Here is a 14,825-nt window from a genome sequence, read left to right as displayed (position 1 = left end):
GTGTTGGACAAAAGTAAGGGAAGAATTATTTAAGAATTGATTTATTTTACTATCATTATTAATAATTAACCTTTGATCATTACACCACTATTATTTTTTTGCCTAATATAAAAATTGGTTAACTTCTGTTCCCACTTTCTTAATAAACGACAAATTTATCAACTATGAAACCCTGAATATCTACTTAATTATTTGTGAGGACTATTTAATTTGCCGGTTCTGTGGGCTACACACACATTGAACAAAATTAAATCCTCCCCTCTGCACTTTAGGAATTGGCTAAAAATTTGTCAAAGTCAATCAAAACTCTTGTGTTCTTCATTTATTTGTGACAAAAAAAAAGGAAACAAAAAATAAAAAAAAAACTACTCATTTTGGTAAGACCTTAATTCCCAACTTTTAATTTTGGTTTCATATTTGAAAATTGACCACCTACCAAATGGCAAGTGGCAAATGATGGCAAGTATCAACTCACAATATCACATGTGGTTCCACTAATTAAGCTCTAGTTGTTTTTGCTTATTGGTTATGATCTTCAATAATCTTTGACCAAAGAGAATAAGAATATTATTGATGATGATGAAGAAAAAAATGAAGGATCTTGGAAATTAAAGTAACCTTTGAAAATAAATGAGGAAAATAGTAAAAATGGTAGTTAGGCATTTGGCAAACTCATAAAATTGATATGAGACGTGGCAAGGGACCACATACATATACATAATAAATATAATAATAATAATAATAATAATAATGCTACAAGATTAGTGGTCCTATCTATATATGATTTTGCAAACCCTTTGATGAAAATTTCAATGCTAGTTGGTGAAGATCAACACAAAAAGTCCACAAAACAACAAAGAGGTGGTGGAGCCATGAAGGTATTAATATGTCAGCATGAAAGGTAGCTCTAAATTATAAAATGTTCTTCTATTGTTGTGTTCTGTTCTAAGCAAAATTCACATATCAGAAACCCGTGAGCATCACAGTGTAACTCTCACAAGTTTTCATAACAGTGAATAAATCCAAGGCTATAATCTGCAGCGTTTGGAGTGTTCAGCAAAGTTGAAATTAAAGATATCATATATATCTCTTGATGAGTAAGCTTCTATAATATGATTCTTTTAAGAATTTTATGTACCAAACTTAATCATCAGCTTTTAATTCTGGATGGTTTCATTTTGCAGGATATTAGGAAGAGTTAATTATCTTATGGAGATTTCATCTGAATTGGTAATAACATATTCATATCTATAGCTTAGCACATGTATGTAATCAAAATCAATTATAATTTTTTTTGCATTATTGTATGTTATGTATATGCAGGGTATAATGGAGGATCCTAATAGCTTTCTCTGGCACTTAAGCTCTATTGATACTTGTGCTACTACCTTAACTGTTTTTGGAGATAGCTTGCAAAAGAATAATCCATTATTCTGTAACTCAAACTTGATGAACTCCAAGATTTCCATGATGGAAACTACTACTTCACCTACTACTACTATAATTGAAAGACCAGCAAAACAGCTTAGAAGTAACAACACTAGTAATTGGAGTAGTCACATTAACAAGACACCAGAGTCACACTTTGTTGGTTCTTGCTCAAATAATATTCTCTCCTTTGTTGACAACACAAATCATCATCATCAATTGGGGTTAGTAATGAAGCCTAAGGTTGAGATTATGAGTAGTAGTCCTAACAACATAGATACTCAAGGAACAACCTTGTTGGGGAATAATAATAATCATCATCATCATAATCATGAAAACTATCTATTCAAAGAATCATCATGCCATGAGGCTAAGAACTTTGGGCAACGTCCTAAGCTTTCTTCTCATCAACCTCATGATCACATCATTGCTGAGAGGAAGCGCAGAGAGAAGCTCAGCCAGCGCTTCATTGCTTTATCTGCACTTGTTCCTGGCCTCAAAAAGGTACCATTAACTATGCCCTTGTTCATGAAGATTAGAGTTTACTGCTTTAATTTTGCCTTTAACAAAAGATTCTGACATCATTCTTTGGTATTTCCTAATCTTAACGATTGGAAAATATGACTTGAAGCTCATGGTCATGTACATCTAATTTTTCCTACTTGTGTCTTAAAATGTTTAGCACAATATCATGTTTAGTCCATGTCATAAAGATTCGACAAAATTTTAACGTTGGATGTAGAGGGATTAACATAACTCTCCTCTTTTTCCAGACTTAGTCCATATCATAAAATATTTCATGATATATGATAGTCGTTTAATTTATGTAGTCGACCCATCTAATGAAATAAGACTTTGTTGTTGTTTTCGTCTTCGTCGTCTTAAAATGTTTATTGATTCTTCTCAATTCATGCAGACTAACGTGCTTTAGGGTGTATGATATCTTTTGAATCTCAAACCATATTCTAATTTGTGTCGCTTGTGTGAGTCATTTCACATGCTATATATTTCGAAGGGACTCATATTTTGAAGTTAAGACTAATAATAACAATAATAACACAGATGGATAAAGCTTCTGTTCTGGGAGATGCTATAAAGTACTTGAAACAAATGCAAGAGAAAGTGAGTGCTCTTGAGGAGGAACAGAAAAAGAAGAAGACCGTGGAATCAGTGGTAATGGTGAAGAAATCTCAGTTATGTAATGATGATGAAGACTCTTGCTCTTCAGAGACTGAGCCACTACCCGAAATTGAGGCAAGATTTTGCGAAAGAAATGTGCTAATAAGAGTTCACTGCGAGAAGAAAAAGGGTGTTATAGAAAATACAATCATTCAAATTGAGAAACTCCATCTCAAAGTCATCAATAGCAGCGTCTTAACATTTGGCAATTTTGCCCTTGATATTACCATCATTGCTCAGGTATAAAGAGAAAAAAAAAATAGTCATAACTTGTCTTATTTAATATTTATTAATAAAAATATTAAATAAGATAAATTTTGGTCTGATAACAATACAGATGTCTATATAAAATTAAATCCGTAGTAACAATAAGGGAATTTGTTTGTTGAATTTGCAGATGGACATGGAATTTTCCATGACAGTGAAGGAACTTGTTAAGAATCTACGTTCAGCGTTTTCAACTTTCATGTGAAGAAGCTAAGTAGTTCGTTTCACATTGTCATTCAGTTCATCATATAGGCTCTTTTTATATACATAGAAGTCGGTCATGTTCTTCATAAGTTATAGTTGTGTTTTTTACAAGGCCTGTGATGTCTCCTATCATAATCATCAAAAGTCACACATAAATGTGTATGTTTGCTCTCAAGTTCATTCATTTTGCAGGAGGGTTTTTCAGTAGCTAGCCATAGCTACTTTTCTTTTTTGCATGGTCAACACTTTGACCATGTTATTATCATCATCATCACCCACCTGTTTCAATTTAATAGTGAACGTTGAGCTTGTTAATTAAGTGTTAGTTAGTCTTTTTTTTTTCCTTTCCTCAAAGGAGGTTGCAAGGTTTCAATTCAACTTTACCTATGTTTTTGACAAGCAGGCCTTTGTTGAGTAACTTGTTATCATGTTCCCTTGAGTGAATATGAGTGTGCTTCTATTGTAACTTGTAAGACTTTGCTTTGCAATTCACGATACTATATAATGGAATATTTGCACTTTTAAATATATTGTTTAATAATTTAATGGTTTAATTTTCATGTTCGGACTCACAGTATAAAACATTTTATACAGTATAATTACAACTATTTTTTCAGATAGTAATGTTAAGGAGACAAAAAAACCATCAGAACTTGTTTTATTTAGCATTCATTAATTATGGCAACAATTAATTAATGTTAATTGTTAAATAAGACAAGTTATAAATATTTTTGGCTAATTTTCTTTGGTTACCAAACATTTTTGTTTTCCGGATAACCATTCACGCGATTAATGTAAAATATAGTTATTTTTGCTAATATGATGTTACGTGATTAATTACACATGTAAAACCATTTTACACTAAAAATATATCAAAATTAAATTCTAATTTATATGTTTGGCTTAATATGTTTTATTTATGGGTCATACTATGGTACAGATTTATTTATACAGATATTCTTTTTTTATTCACAAGCAAAACAACACATACGTAATGTGAGTGTTTACAAATCTGCAAGATGACTTAAGAAAGAGAAAGTAAAATTATAGTTAGAAGAGATAATACACTTTAATAGTTTAATTACATAATATTATTTTTATCAAGAAAAAGGAAAAAAAAATATGAAACAACATAAAATTCATTCTTGAAGTTGAGTATGAGCGTATAAAAGGGAGAATAGTGAGACACTTTAAATACACTTTGTCCTTCATATGTTTTTTTAACTCTTTTAATGTTGAATTTTTTTTATTGTATTGTAAAAGTAAGATTCAATATTAGAATATTATTTATTGTATTTTTAGAATAAAATAATTGCACACATAAATTTAATATATATTTTTAAAAAATAATTAAAATATTGTTAAATTAGTTTAAACAACTTTAAAAAATTGACAAAAATAACATTAATTTAATATTAATTGATTTTTTTATTTTAACTAACGGATGAATATGCAATAATGATAATACTCCAAATTAATTTTTAATAATTTTGTTTCAAATAAATTAGTACTTAAAAAATAAATATTAACATAATAGTTAATTAGATAAATCAATTTCAAATAATATAAAAAGATAAATTAATTTCTTTTATCCTCAAATTTTAAAATTATTGTAATTTAAAATTTTTTAATTTATTAAATTTTTCAAATCAAAATAAATTGATCCAATCCAAATAGCAATTACTAGAATCAGAATGAATAAAAAAATTCAATTAATATAATATAAATATTTATCATTTGAATTAAAAAATCTAATAAAATTAAATTGAAATGATAAGAATTTATGTTATATTAATTGATTTTTTTTATTTATTCTCATCCTAATAATTGTTATTTGGATTGGATCAATTTATTTTGGTTTGAAAAACTTGATAAATTAAAATTTTTAAATTACAATAATTTTAAATTTTAAAATTTAGATAAGATGTAATTTAAATTGCAAAAACTTTAAAATTTAAAACCTGGATGAAAAAATTAAGAATTAATCTCCATATACAACCCTTTTTGATATACAAGTCTTACAAATTCATATACTCACTTACCCCTAAAACGCAACTCTTCTGGCACGTCTAGTCCACGCGCCTCCTTAACAGATTTTTCAATCAATCAACGCGTAAATATATAATTTTATTTTTTGAAAGGATTTCATTTCTTTTTTCAAATTTCTTCTGCATTTTCTTGCCTTCTCTTTTCGATCTCTTTCATGCATTTCTCTCTACGTTCTCCTTCGCCGTTTACTTGCGTTTCTCTCTGTGTTCTATTTCTTCATTTTTCTCTATTTTTATTATTTTTAAAATCAAGCTCTGAAATCGTTTGAAAGATAATGGATGATTTAACTTCAGATTGTCAACTGAACCAGAGCGACGTGGATTTTAAATTTGAATCCAATGAAGTTCCTGAAGTGTGGTTTAATTTTCAGTTAATATTTTTGTTAGTAGTTTATGATTGTGGTGCTGAATAATGTTTTGAACTTTGCCTGTGAAATTTGTTGTTCATTGTTTGTTGTTTAAATTGAATGTAATGTACTAGTTTTAATGAATTTTCTGCATTTTATATCAGACTTTCGGGTGTAAATCAGAAATATTTAGGTGTACCTAAAGAAAGTTTGGGCGTATTTACAGTTTATGACTTCTCAGCTGACTGAGGGTGAATTGTCTTATTCTTTTAGTTGAATTATTTTAGTTTCTTTTTTATGATGATTCATGAATATGATTTTTGTTATTTTTATGATGGTTTTATAGTTGTATTTGCATTCTATAGTTTATTCTTGTTTTAATATGGTGTATTTTGGACTTTTTTTCGGTAGGTGTATTTTGCAACCTCTCTGTGATGTTGATGAGCAGTTTGTTTCCAAGATTGGGATGACTTTTAACACCCTTGAAGATACTGCAAAATACTACAAGGATTATTCGAAAGTTGCAGATTTTTCTACAAGAGTTCGGAGCACAAATAAGAAGGGAAACGAAATTAAGAATCAATTGATTACATGTAGCAAAGAGGAAAAATGGAAATCGATAATATCTCCGACGGAGAAGACAAACCCCTCAATAGGATTAAATTGTCCCGCAAGAATTTATATACACATATTGAAGGACATCGGTGTTTGGATCATTTCCAATGTTGTGTTGCATCATTCACATCCTTGTTGTCCAAATCAAGTAGAGATGTTTAAACAGCACAGGGAACTAAGCATGTCCGTGCGTCGTACAATAGAGAATAACAAGGAAGCCGGTATCAGACCAAGAAAAACTTACCAATCATTTGTGGAAGCAGTCGAGGGTCACCGCGATTAAATTTTATCTAAAAAGACGTGAGAAACTACATCACGAGAGAAGTGCGGAGTATTTCGGAACTAGAGGATGCAAAAGATTTCGAAAAATATTTATTAAGAATGAAAGAGAAGAATCAGAATTTCTTTTTCGAGCTCGAACTCGAGGACGATCAGTCGATTAAGCTTACTTTTTGGGCGGACGCAAGGATTAAGGCTGTCTATGAGTATTCTGTAGACGTTATTTCATTCGACACCACATACAATACAAACAGGTAATATGCTGTTTCTAGTTTATGATGCTAAATTAATGTTGTTTTATAAATCTGCTGCAGAGGTGTATATTGGATATTTTTAGATGTAGAAGGTTATTATTTAAATGTATTTAACGATTTTAATTCTATTTTGCTTGTAATTTATTTCAGGTATAATCTGATTTTTCATTCTTTTTGTCGTAATCTATTTCAAGTATAATCAGATTATTATGTTAATATTTGTTTTTTAAATACTAATTTATTTGAAACAAAATTATTAAAAATTAATTTAGAATATTATTATTACTGCATGTTCATCTGTTAGTTAAAATAAAACAAATTCAGTTAATATTAAATTAATGTTATTTTTATTTATTATTTTTTTAAGTTGTTCAGACTAATTTAACAATGCTTTAATTATTTTTTAAAAAGATATATTAAATTTATGTGTATAATTACTTTATTCTTTCTAAAAATACAATAAATAATATATTGTAATAATAAATCTTATTTTTTAAATACAATAAAAAAAGAAATTTTAACATTAAAAGAGTTAAGGAAACATATAAAAGACAAAGCGTATTTAATATTTGGAGAAAGTGTCTCTCACTCTCTCTTCTATATACACATACTCATCCTCAAAAATGAGTTTCATGTTATTTCATATTTCTTTTTTTTTTCTTGATAAAAACAATATTTCGTAACTAAATTATTAAAGTGTATTAGCTATGATTAAAATATAGGAAGCATTTCAAGTGCACTGGAAGTACCGATGTACCAATTATTTTAACCGTTGATCTGAATTATAAAAAATATATATAATATATATTAATTAAAATCAACGGTTAAAACAACTGGTGCACCGGTGCTCCCTGTTACACTTGAAATGTTTCCTAAAGTATATTAGCTATGATTCTATTTTCTCTTTTTTACGTGATCTTACAGATTTGTAAACACACATTGTTTTGTTTATGAATAAAAAAAGAATATCTGTACAAATAAATCTGTACCTTATAATTCTCCTTTATTTATTATCTCTGTACTAAGATAACTTGTAAGTAGCCACTAAATCCTTGTCAATAATCTACTACTGAAATGAATGGATTTTGTGTCTATCAGTTTAAACTACTAATTATTTTTTGGATTGGCTAAGTTCCTTCGTAAGGAACTATATCGTGCAAAGTAAGAGAATGAAGGAATATGACATATAAGCTCATAATAATTAGAAGGATAATACCAACGAAACTAACTTAATAATGATTAGGGGAGATTAGAACAAAGTTGTTAGCTTGGAAGCTATAATAATGTACATTAAAATGTATCAAAGGAAGAGGAATTGGCACTTAATGTCACCTAACAATGACATAACGAGGACAATAGAATATAAAAAGAACAAGATGGATACACAAAATGCAGAAAAGCTTACAGAGCCGGTTTAAATATTGCTGAGGTTTTTGTCTTTATTAGATGTCGTATCTAATATCTTATGTTTTTGCAATCTCAACTAAATATCGTTGTCGGGATTTTTTTTTTTGGTATATAAATCCCTGAAAGGATCATGATCTTATTACGACATTACTTGTTGTATTATGTACAATTTATTTCTATATGTTACTTCATTATTGAGTTTATTTAATTTTCTTTTTTTCGATTTTATGGTCTTTTTAGAATTAAAAAAATGATTTCTTGCTTTTTCATTATAAAATTTTAAAAACAAAAAAATATTGAAGATAAAAATACAAACTAAATAAATTCTAAGTCTTGGTCACTTTCTTTTTTCCTTTTAACATCAAACTTCCAAGGATTAAATATTAACATACAACAAAAAATTTTTAGACCAAACAACAGACTTGATTAAAATATAATAAAGTTTTTTTTTGACTGGAAAGGGAGGAAGTTCATTCAACGGGAACCAAGAGGTCCAACAACGCCAAATTGAGTACATGAACAGGAGCATCCTCCATCCACACAGAATTTGGATTGGTAGGTGCTAATTGTGCTAATTCATGAGCAATTTTGTTTCCCCCTCTCTTTACATGATTGAAACTAACTGATCTAAAATTACTTACTAAATCTAGGGTATCAATAATGAACGTTCCAAAATAAGAGTCCAAATTTTTCCCTTTTTTTAGAGCATTCACTACCTCTATATTGTCACTCTCCAGTATAATATCAGTAAAACAACACTCCATTGCTAATTTATACCAATAAGGCTGCATAAGCTCTGCCTCTCGTGGTTCAAGTGGGTATGGTATGACCCATGAAGCTGCTGCCATTATTTGGCCCATTGTCTAACTACCACTCCCACCCACCATTAAAATTTCTGAAGATTGCAGGTCAACATAACTTCAAGACAGAGTTTGGTGGGCATTCCCAGTTTGCATTGATGACGCTGTTGTTCATTTGCTCGTGTCCTCGTTTCCTCTCTGATGGGTTTGCCAGAATTCCTCAAAGAGGGATCTGGCTTTTTCCAATTCTTCTTCGATCTGCACACCTTTCCTCAAACACCATGGACGGGGAGGCAAACCAGAATCTTTTCGAAAATTCGCAATCCCTGAAGATGTGCTCCTCAGTCTCTTCCTCATTCCAGCATCTGGAACAGATCGGTGAACAATTAATTCCTCTTCTATTCAGACTCTTCTTTGTTGGCAAGGAGTAGTGTAAGAGTCTCCACATGAAGTTCAGTATTCTTGGGTGAGCTTTAATTTTCCATAGTTGCTTCCAGGTATTTTCTTCTTGGTCTATGCTTGAATTGTATGGTTGGTTCCTGTTTTGGATTTTTATTTCATGATAGGCCAGTTTGACTCTGAAATTTCCATCTCTAGCTTTCTTCCAAATAAACCTGTCTGGTTGATCTGATCTGGGAATAGGAATTTCGATAATCTGCTTTGCTTCAAAATTTAGGAAAATCTGGTTTATTAGCCTTCTATTCCATTCTTTGTCATCTGTTGTCATCAGCTCTGCAATTGTTGCATCTGCTTCAAGAATCTTTGGAGGGGACCAGACTTTTGATCCATTTTGTTTTGGCAACCATGGGTCCTTCCATATCTTGATGTTGTTTCCATTTTCAACTTTCCAGCAACCTCCCCTTTCCAACACTCCTTTTGCTTGCCAAATGCTCCTCCAAGTATAGCTTGGTGTGAAACCAATCTTCGAGCTTAGAAAACTCTTTCTATTAAAGTACTTGCATCCTATGGTTTTTGCTACTAATGAATCTGGGTTCCTGATCAATCTCCATCCTTGTTTTGCAAGAAGCGCCATATTGAAAGCTTCGATATCTCTGAATCCCAGTCCTCCGCACTGTTTTGGTAGGCACATCTTGTCCCATTTTATCCAATGAATCTTCCTTTCTCCCTTTTTTGAGCCCCAATAGAATCTGTTGGTCATAGACACAATGTGCTGGCATAGGCCGCTTGGGAGTTTGAAGCATCCCATTATGTATGTTGGGATTGATTGCGCGACGGACTTGATAAGCACCTCTTTTCCCACCCTCGATAGACACTTCTCCTTCCACCCCTTCAACTTCTTCCACACTCTATCTTGGACATGCTCAAAAACCTGTTTCTTAGATCTCCCAACAAAAGTAGGAAGCCCTAGGTACTTGGAATGTCTTTGTACAGCCTTTATCTCCAAACATTCTTGGATAAGCTTCTGTCTGTTAGTTGGTACGTTTCGGCTAAAAGACAACTCCGATTTTTCTAAGTTTATTCGCTGTCCCGAGGCCCTCTGGTATGTAATCAGGGCTTCCTTGGTGGCTTGAATGTCTTGGTCGGTGGCTCTAGTGAAGAGTATACTATCGTCGGCGAAGAATAGATGGTTTATTTCAGGTCCCTTCCTTGAGATTCTAATTCCGTGGATCAGCCTGCTGTTTTGTGCCTTAATGAGGGTTCCCGATAGGGCTTCGGCACAGAGGATAAAGAGATAAGGGGATAGGGGGTCCCTTTGCCTCAATCCTCTTGATGGTTTGAAGCTTTTGGAAGGGGTACCATTTAGTAGTATTGAAAAGGACGTAGTGCTAATGCAATTCCACACTATTTGCACCCACTTATTTGGAAAACCCATTGAGATCAGGACCTCTCTTAGAAAGCTCCATTCCACTCGATCATATGCTTTCTCCATATCGAGTTTCATTCCCACAAAGCCTCTTCTTCCTTTTGACCTTTTCTTCATGTAATGGAAAGCTTCAAACGCAATCAGACCATTATCTGTTATGAGTCTACCCGGGACAAAAGCACTTTGATTTTCTCCAACTATTTGTGGAAGGATTGACTTCAGCCTGTTTAAGGACGTAGTGCTAATGCAATTCCACACTATTTGCACCCACTTATTTGGAAAACCCATTGAGATCAGGACCTCTCTTAGAAAGCTCCATTCCACTCGATCATATGCTTTCTCCATATCGAGTTTCATTCCCACAAAGCCTCTTCTTCCTTTGACCTTTTCTTCATGTAATGGAAAGCTTCAAACGCAATCAGACCATTATCTGTTATGAGTCTACCCGGGACAAAGCACTTTGATTTCTCCAACTATTTGTGGAAGGATTGACTTCAGCCTGTTTGCCAAAGTTTAGTTGCTAATTTAAAGATGACGTTACACAGGGATATTGGTCTATATTCCCTTGTATGCTTCGGCTTCTCAACTTTTGGAATCATACAGATGTGGGTTTGGTTAATAGGTGTCGGATCTGCTCCTTCATTCAAAATCTTAAGCACTGCATTTGCCACTTGATCTCCCACAGTTTTCCACATTCTTTGATAGAAATTGCCGGTAAGCCCATCCGGGCCCGGTGCTTTTGTAGGATGCATCTGTTGAAGGCTTTGGAAAATCTCCTCTTTTGTGAAAGCCGCATTGAGAGCCTCGAATCTGTCCTTGTTTATCCTCCCCTTAACCACATCAGCCACTTCCTTCTCATTTTGTGTTTCTTCCGATTTGAATAAATTTTCAAAAAGCCCCTCATGACCTCTTCTATTTATCTTCATCTTCATACTTATGCCCACATCGTCTGTGATCGCTTCAATTCTATTCCTTTCTCTTCTTTGTGATGCTTTTTGGTAGAATTTTGAATTTCTGTCTCCGTGCTTCAACCAGGTTGCTCTTGATCTTTGGCTCCACCATACTTCTTCCATCTTCAATAGCTCATCTAATTCTGCTTCTTTCTCCTTTGTTTCTTTTATCACATCTTCTGTTTGGGAGATAGAATTTAGTTGGTTGATCCTCTCTTGGGCTCTCCTCACTCTTCTCGGAATGTCACCAAAATTTTGTTGTCCCCAATGGTTTAATTTCTTGCTACAACTTCCAATCCTTTCTTGAATGCTTCCTTGGCAAGACTCCCAGGCCTCCTTCACTACTGTCTCACATTCTTTATTTGACAACCATATCTCCTCGAATCTGAATCTTCTAGGACCCTTCTTCCTCACCCCTTTTTCACCAGCTAGGTCCATCAAGATCGGACAGTGGTCTGATTTATATCTGAAAAGGTGCTGGACCGTCGTCTTTGGAAATATTTCTGACCACTCTCTATTAGCAAAGGCTCTATCTATTCTCTCTTGTATGTTCTCCTCATCAGCTTGTCCATTGGACCATGTAAAAGGGTAGCCCGCATATCCCAAATCAAGCAGTCCACACGTTTGTACCGCTTCTTGGAAGTCTCTAATTTGGGAATAACTCACTTGGTTTCCCCCTTGCTTCTCTTGTTGTCTCATCACTTGGTTGAAGTCACCGATATTGTCCATATTGCTTGCCCAAGTGTTCTCAGGAGTTTCCAGCTTTCCTGTTTATTTTGGCTCTCCGGAAAGCCATAGAAGCCCGTTGCCCTCCAGCAAGTACCGCTTCCCGCTACTCTCACTTCCATGTCAACATGGTTGTTTGACATAGAAATCATCTCAACCTCCAGAGACCTATCCCATAAAACAGCCAATCCACCCCCCTTTGTCTTCCATCACCTCTGCGTCCACACCGATAATGTTGTTCATTCCACCCTTATATCTTAGTCTCATCATCTCATTCGCCTTTCTTCTAGTCTCCATTAAGAAACTAGGTTGGGAGCTTGTTTTTTAATGAGCTTGTTTAGAGCTCTAATTGTCATGGGTTCCCAAGCCCACGGCAATTTCAGCTTAATCTTCATTGGTCTCGGGGGCTGCTCTGCAGCCTCCACCGTTTCTGTTTTGTTTTCAGAGAATTGTTTTTTGGACTTTGTTTTCCTATCCTCAATCTCCATCTCATCTCTGTCAATTGTCTTCCTTTTGTGCTTTGTTTTCTTTTTATTTTCTCTCTATATCATTTGGTATTTCTAGCTTGCTTCTTCCATCTCCTTGCTGTGCTTGCATTCTCTCCTTTGCTTGGGTTTGTAATTTCCTGTAGCAGAATTTCATATTCTTTCTTCTTTTTCCCTGTCTTTCCAGTTTGCTTCCTTTTCAGTCTCCTTATTCTCTATCACACTCATTTCCAAGTCTGGCCTTGTTTCTTCTTGGTTTGTCCTTTTTGTTTGTTGATTTCTATAGTTTTCTTCCTTATAAACTCATGGAGTTCCTTCCCCTTTTTGATCCCATCCTCCATCCCTCTCAGTGAGGAGGTTCCTGGGAGTTTATCGCAGGGCCTGGCTGTTATCTTTTCCAATGTCGGACTCAAATGAGTCCACCATTGACAGACATGCCAGTTTTTCCATTAGTTTTTCTGTGATTCTCGCTTTACGCTTTCCTTCTTCCTTGTTTTCTTCTTGTTGTTTTTTATTTGTTCTACTGTTTATTATATCAACTCTGACACCAGTAATATCTGCTTTTATCCAGGGACCAAGAGATTTGGATTTATACATACCTCTTCTTCTCTTGTTTTTCTTTCCACAACTGTTTTCTTCATGTCCTGCTTTTCCACAGTAGTAGCAAAATGTTGGTAATCTTTCGTACTTGAAGTTTACCCATGTAAGGCCATCCTTCATGCTCCCCACGTTTGTTCCTTTCATGAAGGGTGTATTTATGTTCATATTGACAGCTTTGATGAATCTCACTTGGTCTTTCCTGCTTCAAACAGCTCGCAGCTCACTACATCTCCCATACAAGCAGCTATCTTTTCTCCAAGTTTTGGTGTTTTACAGTGTTCCGGTAGGTCCCAGATCTGCATTTTTGTCTCCACCTTATCTAGGCCTTTGTCTATCTGGTCTTCAGCTCTCTCCCATTTCTTCACTAGCAGCCAGGCATTCCTGAAGAACCATGGATTTCCTTTTAGCACCCTGTTCAGATCTACCTCCTTGCTGAAAAAGAACTGATAGATCTTGGGTTGAACTTCTATAACTCTAAAGCCTGCTGGTTTCTTCCATATATTGGACAGTGCTGTCTGGATCCATGTAACATTGATGTTTTTGTTTGTTACTAGCTTCCCAATGATGCTATTTTTGCATGCTTGGACGCTTTCTGAAATATCGTCTTCATCATACACGACAAGTGTTTCTTCTTCGTCAGGTTCTTGTTCTATTGGTTCCACATATTCTCCTTTATCAGCCATTGTTTGTACTCCACTTCGTTGGGATACTAATATTTATCACTCTACTAGTTATCACTAGTAAGGATTCTTTGCACGATGTATTACGGACAGTAACACTACACTCTTCAAACCCTAGGAGAAGAGACTCCCAAGGACATGAGGAGAGAGGATTTTTTTTTAAATATAATAAAGTTCAAACAATACAACAATAGAACTTGATAAAGTGGATGACAGAGTAACCCCAAAAAAAATGGTCATATCATTTCTTTAAAACAAAATGTAAGATTGGGTTCAACAACCAAAAAAAGTTTTACTATTAAATTTTGATTATTTTTTTTCAAACATGATTAAAGAGATGAACCATTTGTCATTTTTTGGCAAAATGGTTGTAAAAGAATATAAAAACATATCTAAAGATCAAATTTTGCTTTCAATCAAATACACATTAAATACAAAAATTGTTTTTCATTTATAAAAAATTCATGTGCTTATGTTATTTTTCTTACATTAATAAATTTTTTATTATAGTTTTGCGAGTGCGAAATTCTTCTAGGAGATTAACCCAAAAAAAAGGGTTGTAAGATTGGTGCTGCAATGTCATTAATCTTTATATAATATTCCATTTGACCCACCAACGAAGGTGTCGTGGTGTAGTTGGTTATCACGTCAGTCTAACACACTGAAGGTCTCCGGTTCGAGTCCGGGCGACGCCAATTAGTTTTTTATCTCTTCCCAATTTTTGATTTTTT

The 14,825-nt window shown here is 33.6% G+C and overlaps 1 protein-coding gene and 1 non-coding gene across 3 annotated transcripts; both read left to right on the top strand.

Moving 5' to 3' along the window:
• Window positions 1–751: 751 nt before the first annotated feature.
• Window positions 752–3,599, top strand: LOC130955923 (transcription factor bHLH25-like). Of its 2 annotated transcripts, XM_057882924.1 has the most exons (6): window positions 752–878; window positions 968–1,097; window positions 1,185–1,230; window positions 1,324–1,932; window positions 2,491–2,847; window positions 3,005–3,597. In XM_057882924.1, the coding sequence occupies exons 3-6, from the start codon at window positions 1,210–1,212 to the stop codon at window positions 3,077–3,079; spliced, it is 1,062 nt and encodes a 353-aa protein (XP_057738907.1). In that variant the 5' UTR covers window positions 752–878; window positions 968–1,097; window positions 1,185–1,209; the 3' UTR covers window positions 3,080–3,597. The 2 variants fall into 2 exon arrangements, with proteins under 2 accessions (XP_057738907.1, XP_057738906.1); XM_057882923.1 differs by lacking the exon at window positions 968–1,097 and having other exon boundaries at window positions 752–901; window positions 3,005–3,599.
• Window positions 3,600–14,715: 11,116 nt separating this feature from the next.
• Window positions 14,716–14,789, top strand: TRNAV-AAC (transfer RNA valine (anticodon AAC)). The gene has a single exon. It is a non-coding gene; the product is annotated as a tRNA-Val (tRNA).
• The last annotated feature ends 36 nt before the right edge of the window (window positions 14,790–14,825 follow it).

The sequence above is a fragment of the Arachis stenosperma genome, chromosome 10, assembly GCF_014773155.1.
Source record: "Arachis stenosperma cultivar V10309 chromosome 10, arast.V10309.gnm1.PFL2, whole genome shotgun sequence".
Lineage (NCBI taxonomy): Eukaryota > Viridiplantae > Streptophyta > Magnoliopsida > Fabales > Fabaceae > Arachis > Arachis stenosperma.
This window is presented reverse-complemented; position numbering and strand designations above follow the sequence as displayed.

Excerpts from the sequence above, each read along its gene's own strand:
- LOC130955923 (XM_057882923.1), top strand. The coding sequence starts at position 801 with ATGAAAATTTCAATGCTAGTTGGTGAAGATCAACACAAAAAGTCCACA. Across the intron at positions 902-1,184 it reads TTAATATGTCAGCATGAAAG|GATATTAGGAAGAGTTAATT; the intron begins GTAGCTCTAAAT and ends TTCATTTTGCAG. Across the intron at positions 1,231-1,323 it reads TGGAGATTTCATCTGAATTG|GGTATAATGGAGGATCCTAA; the intron begins GTAATAACATAT and ends ATGTATATGCAG.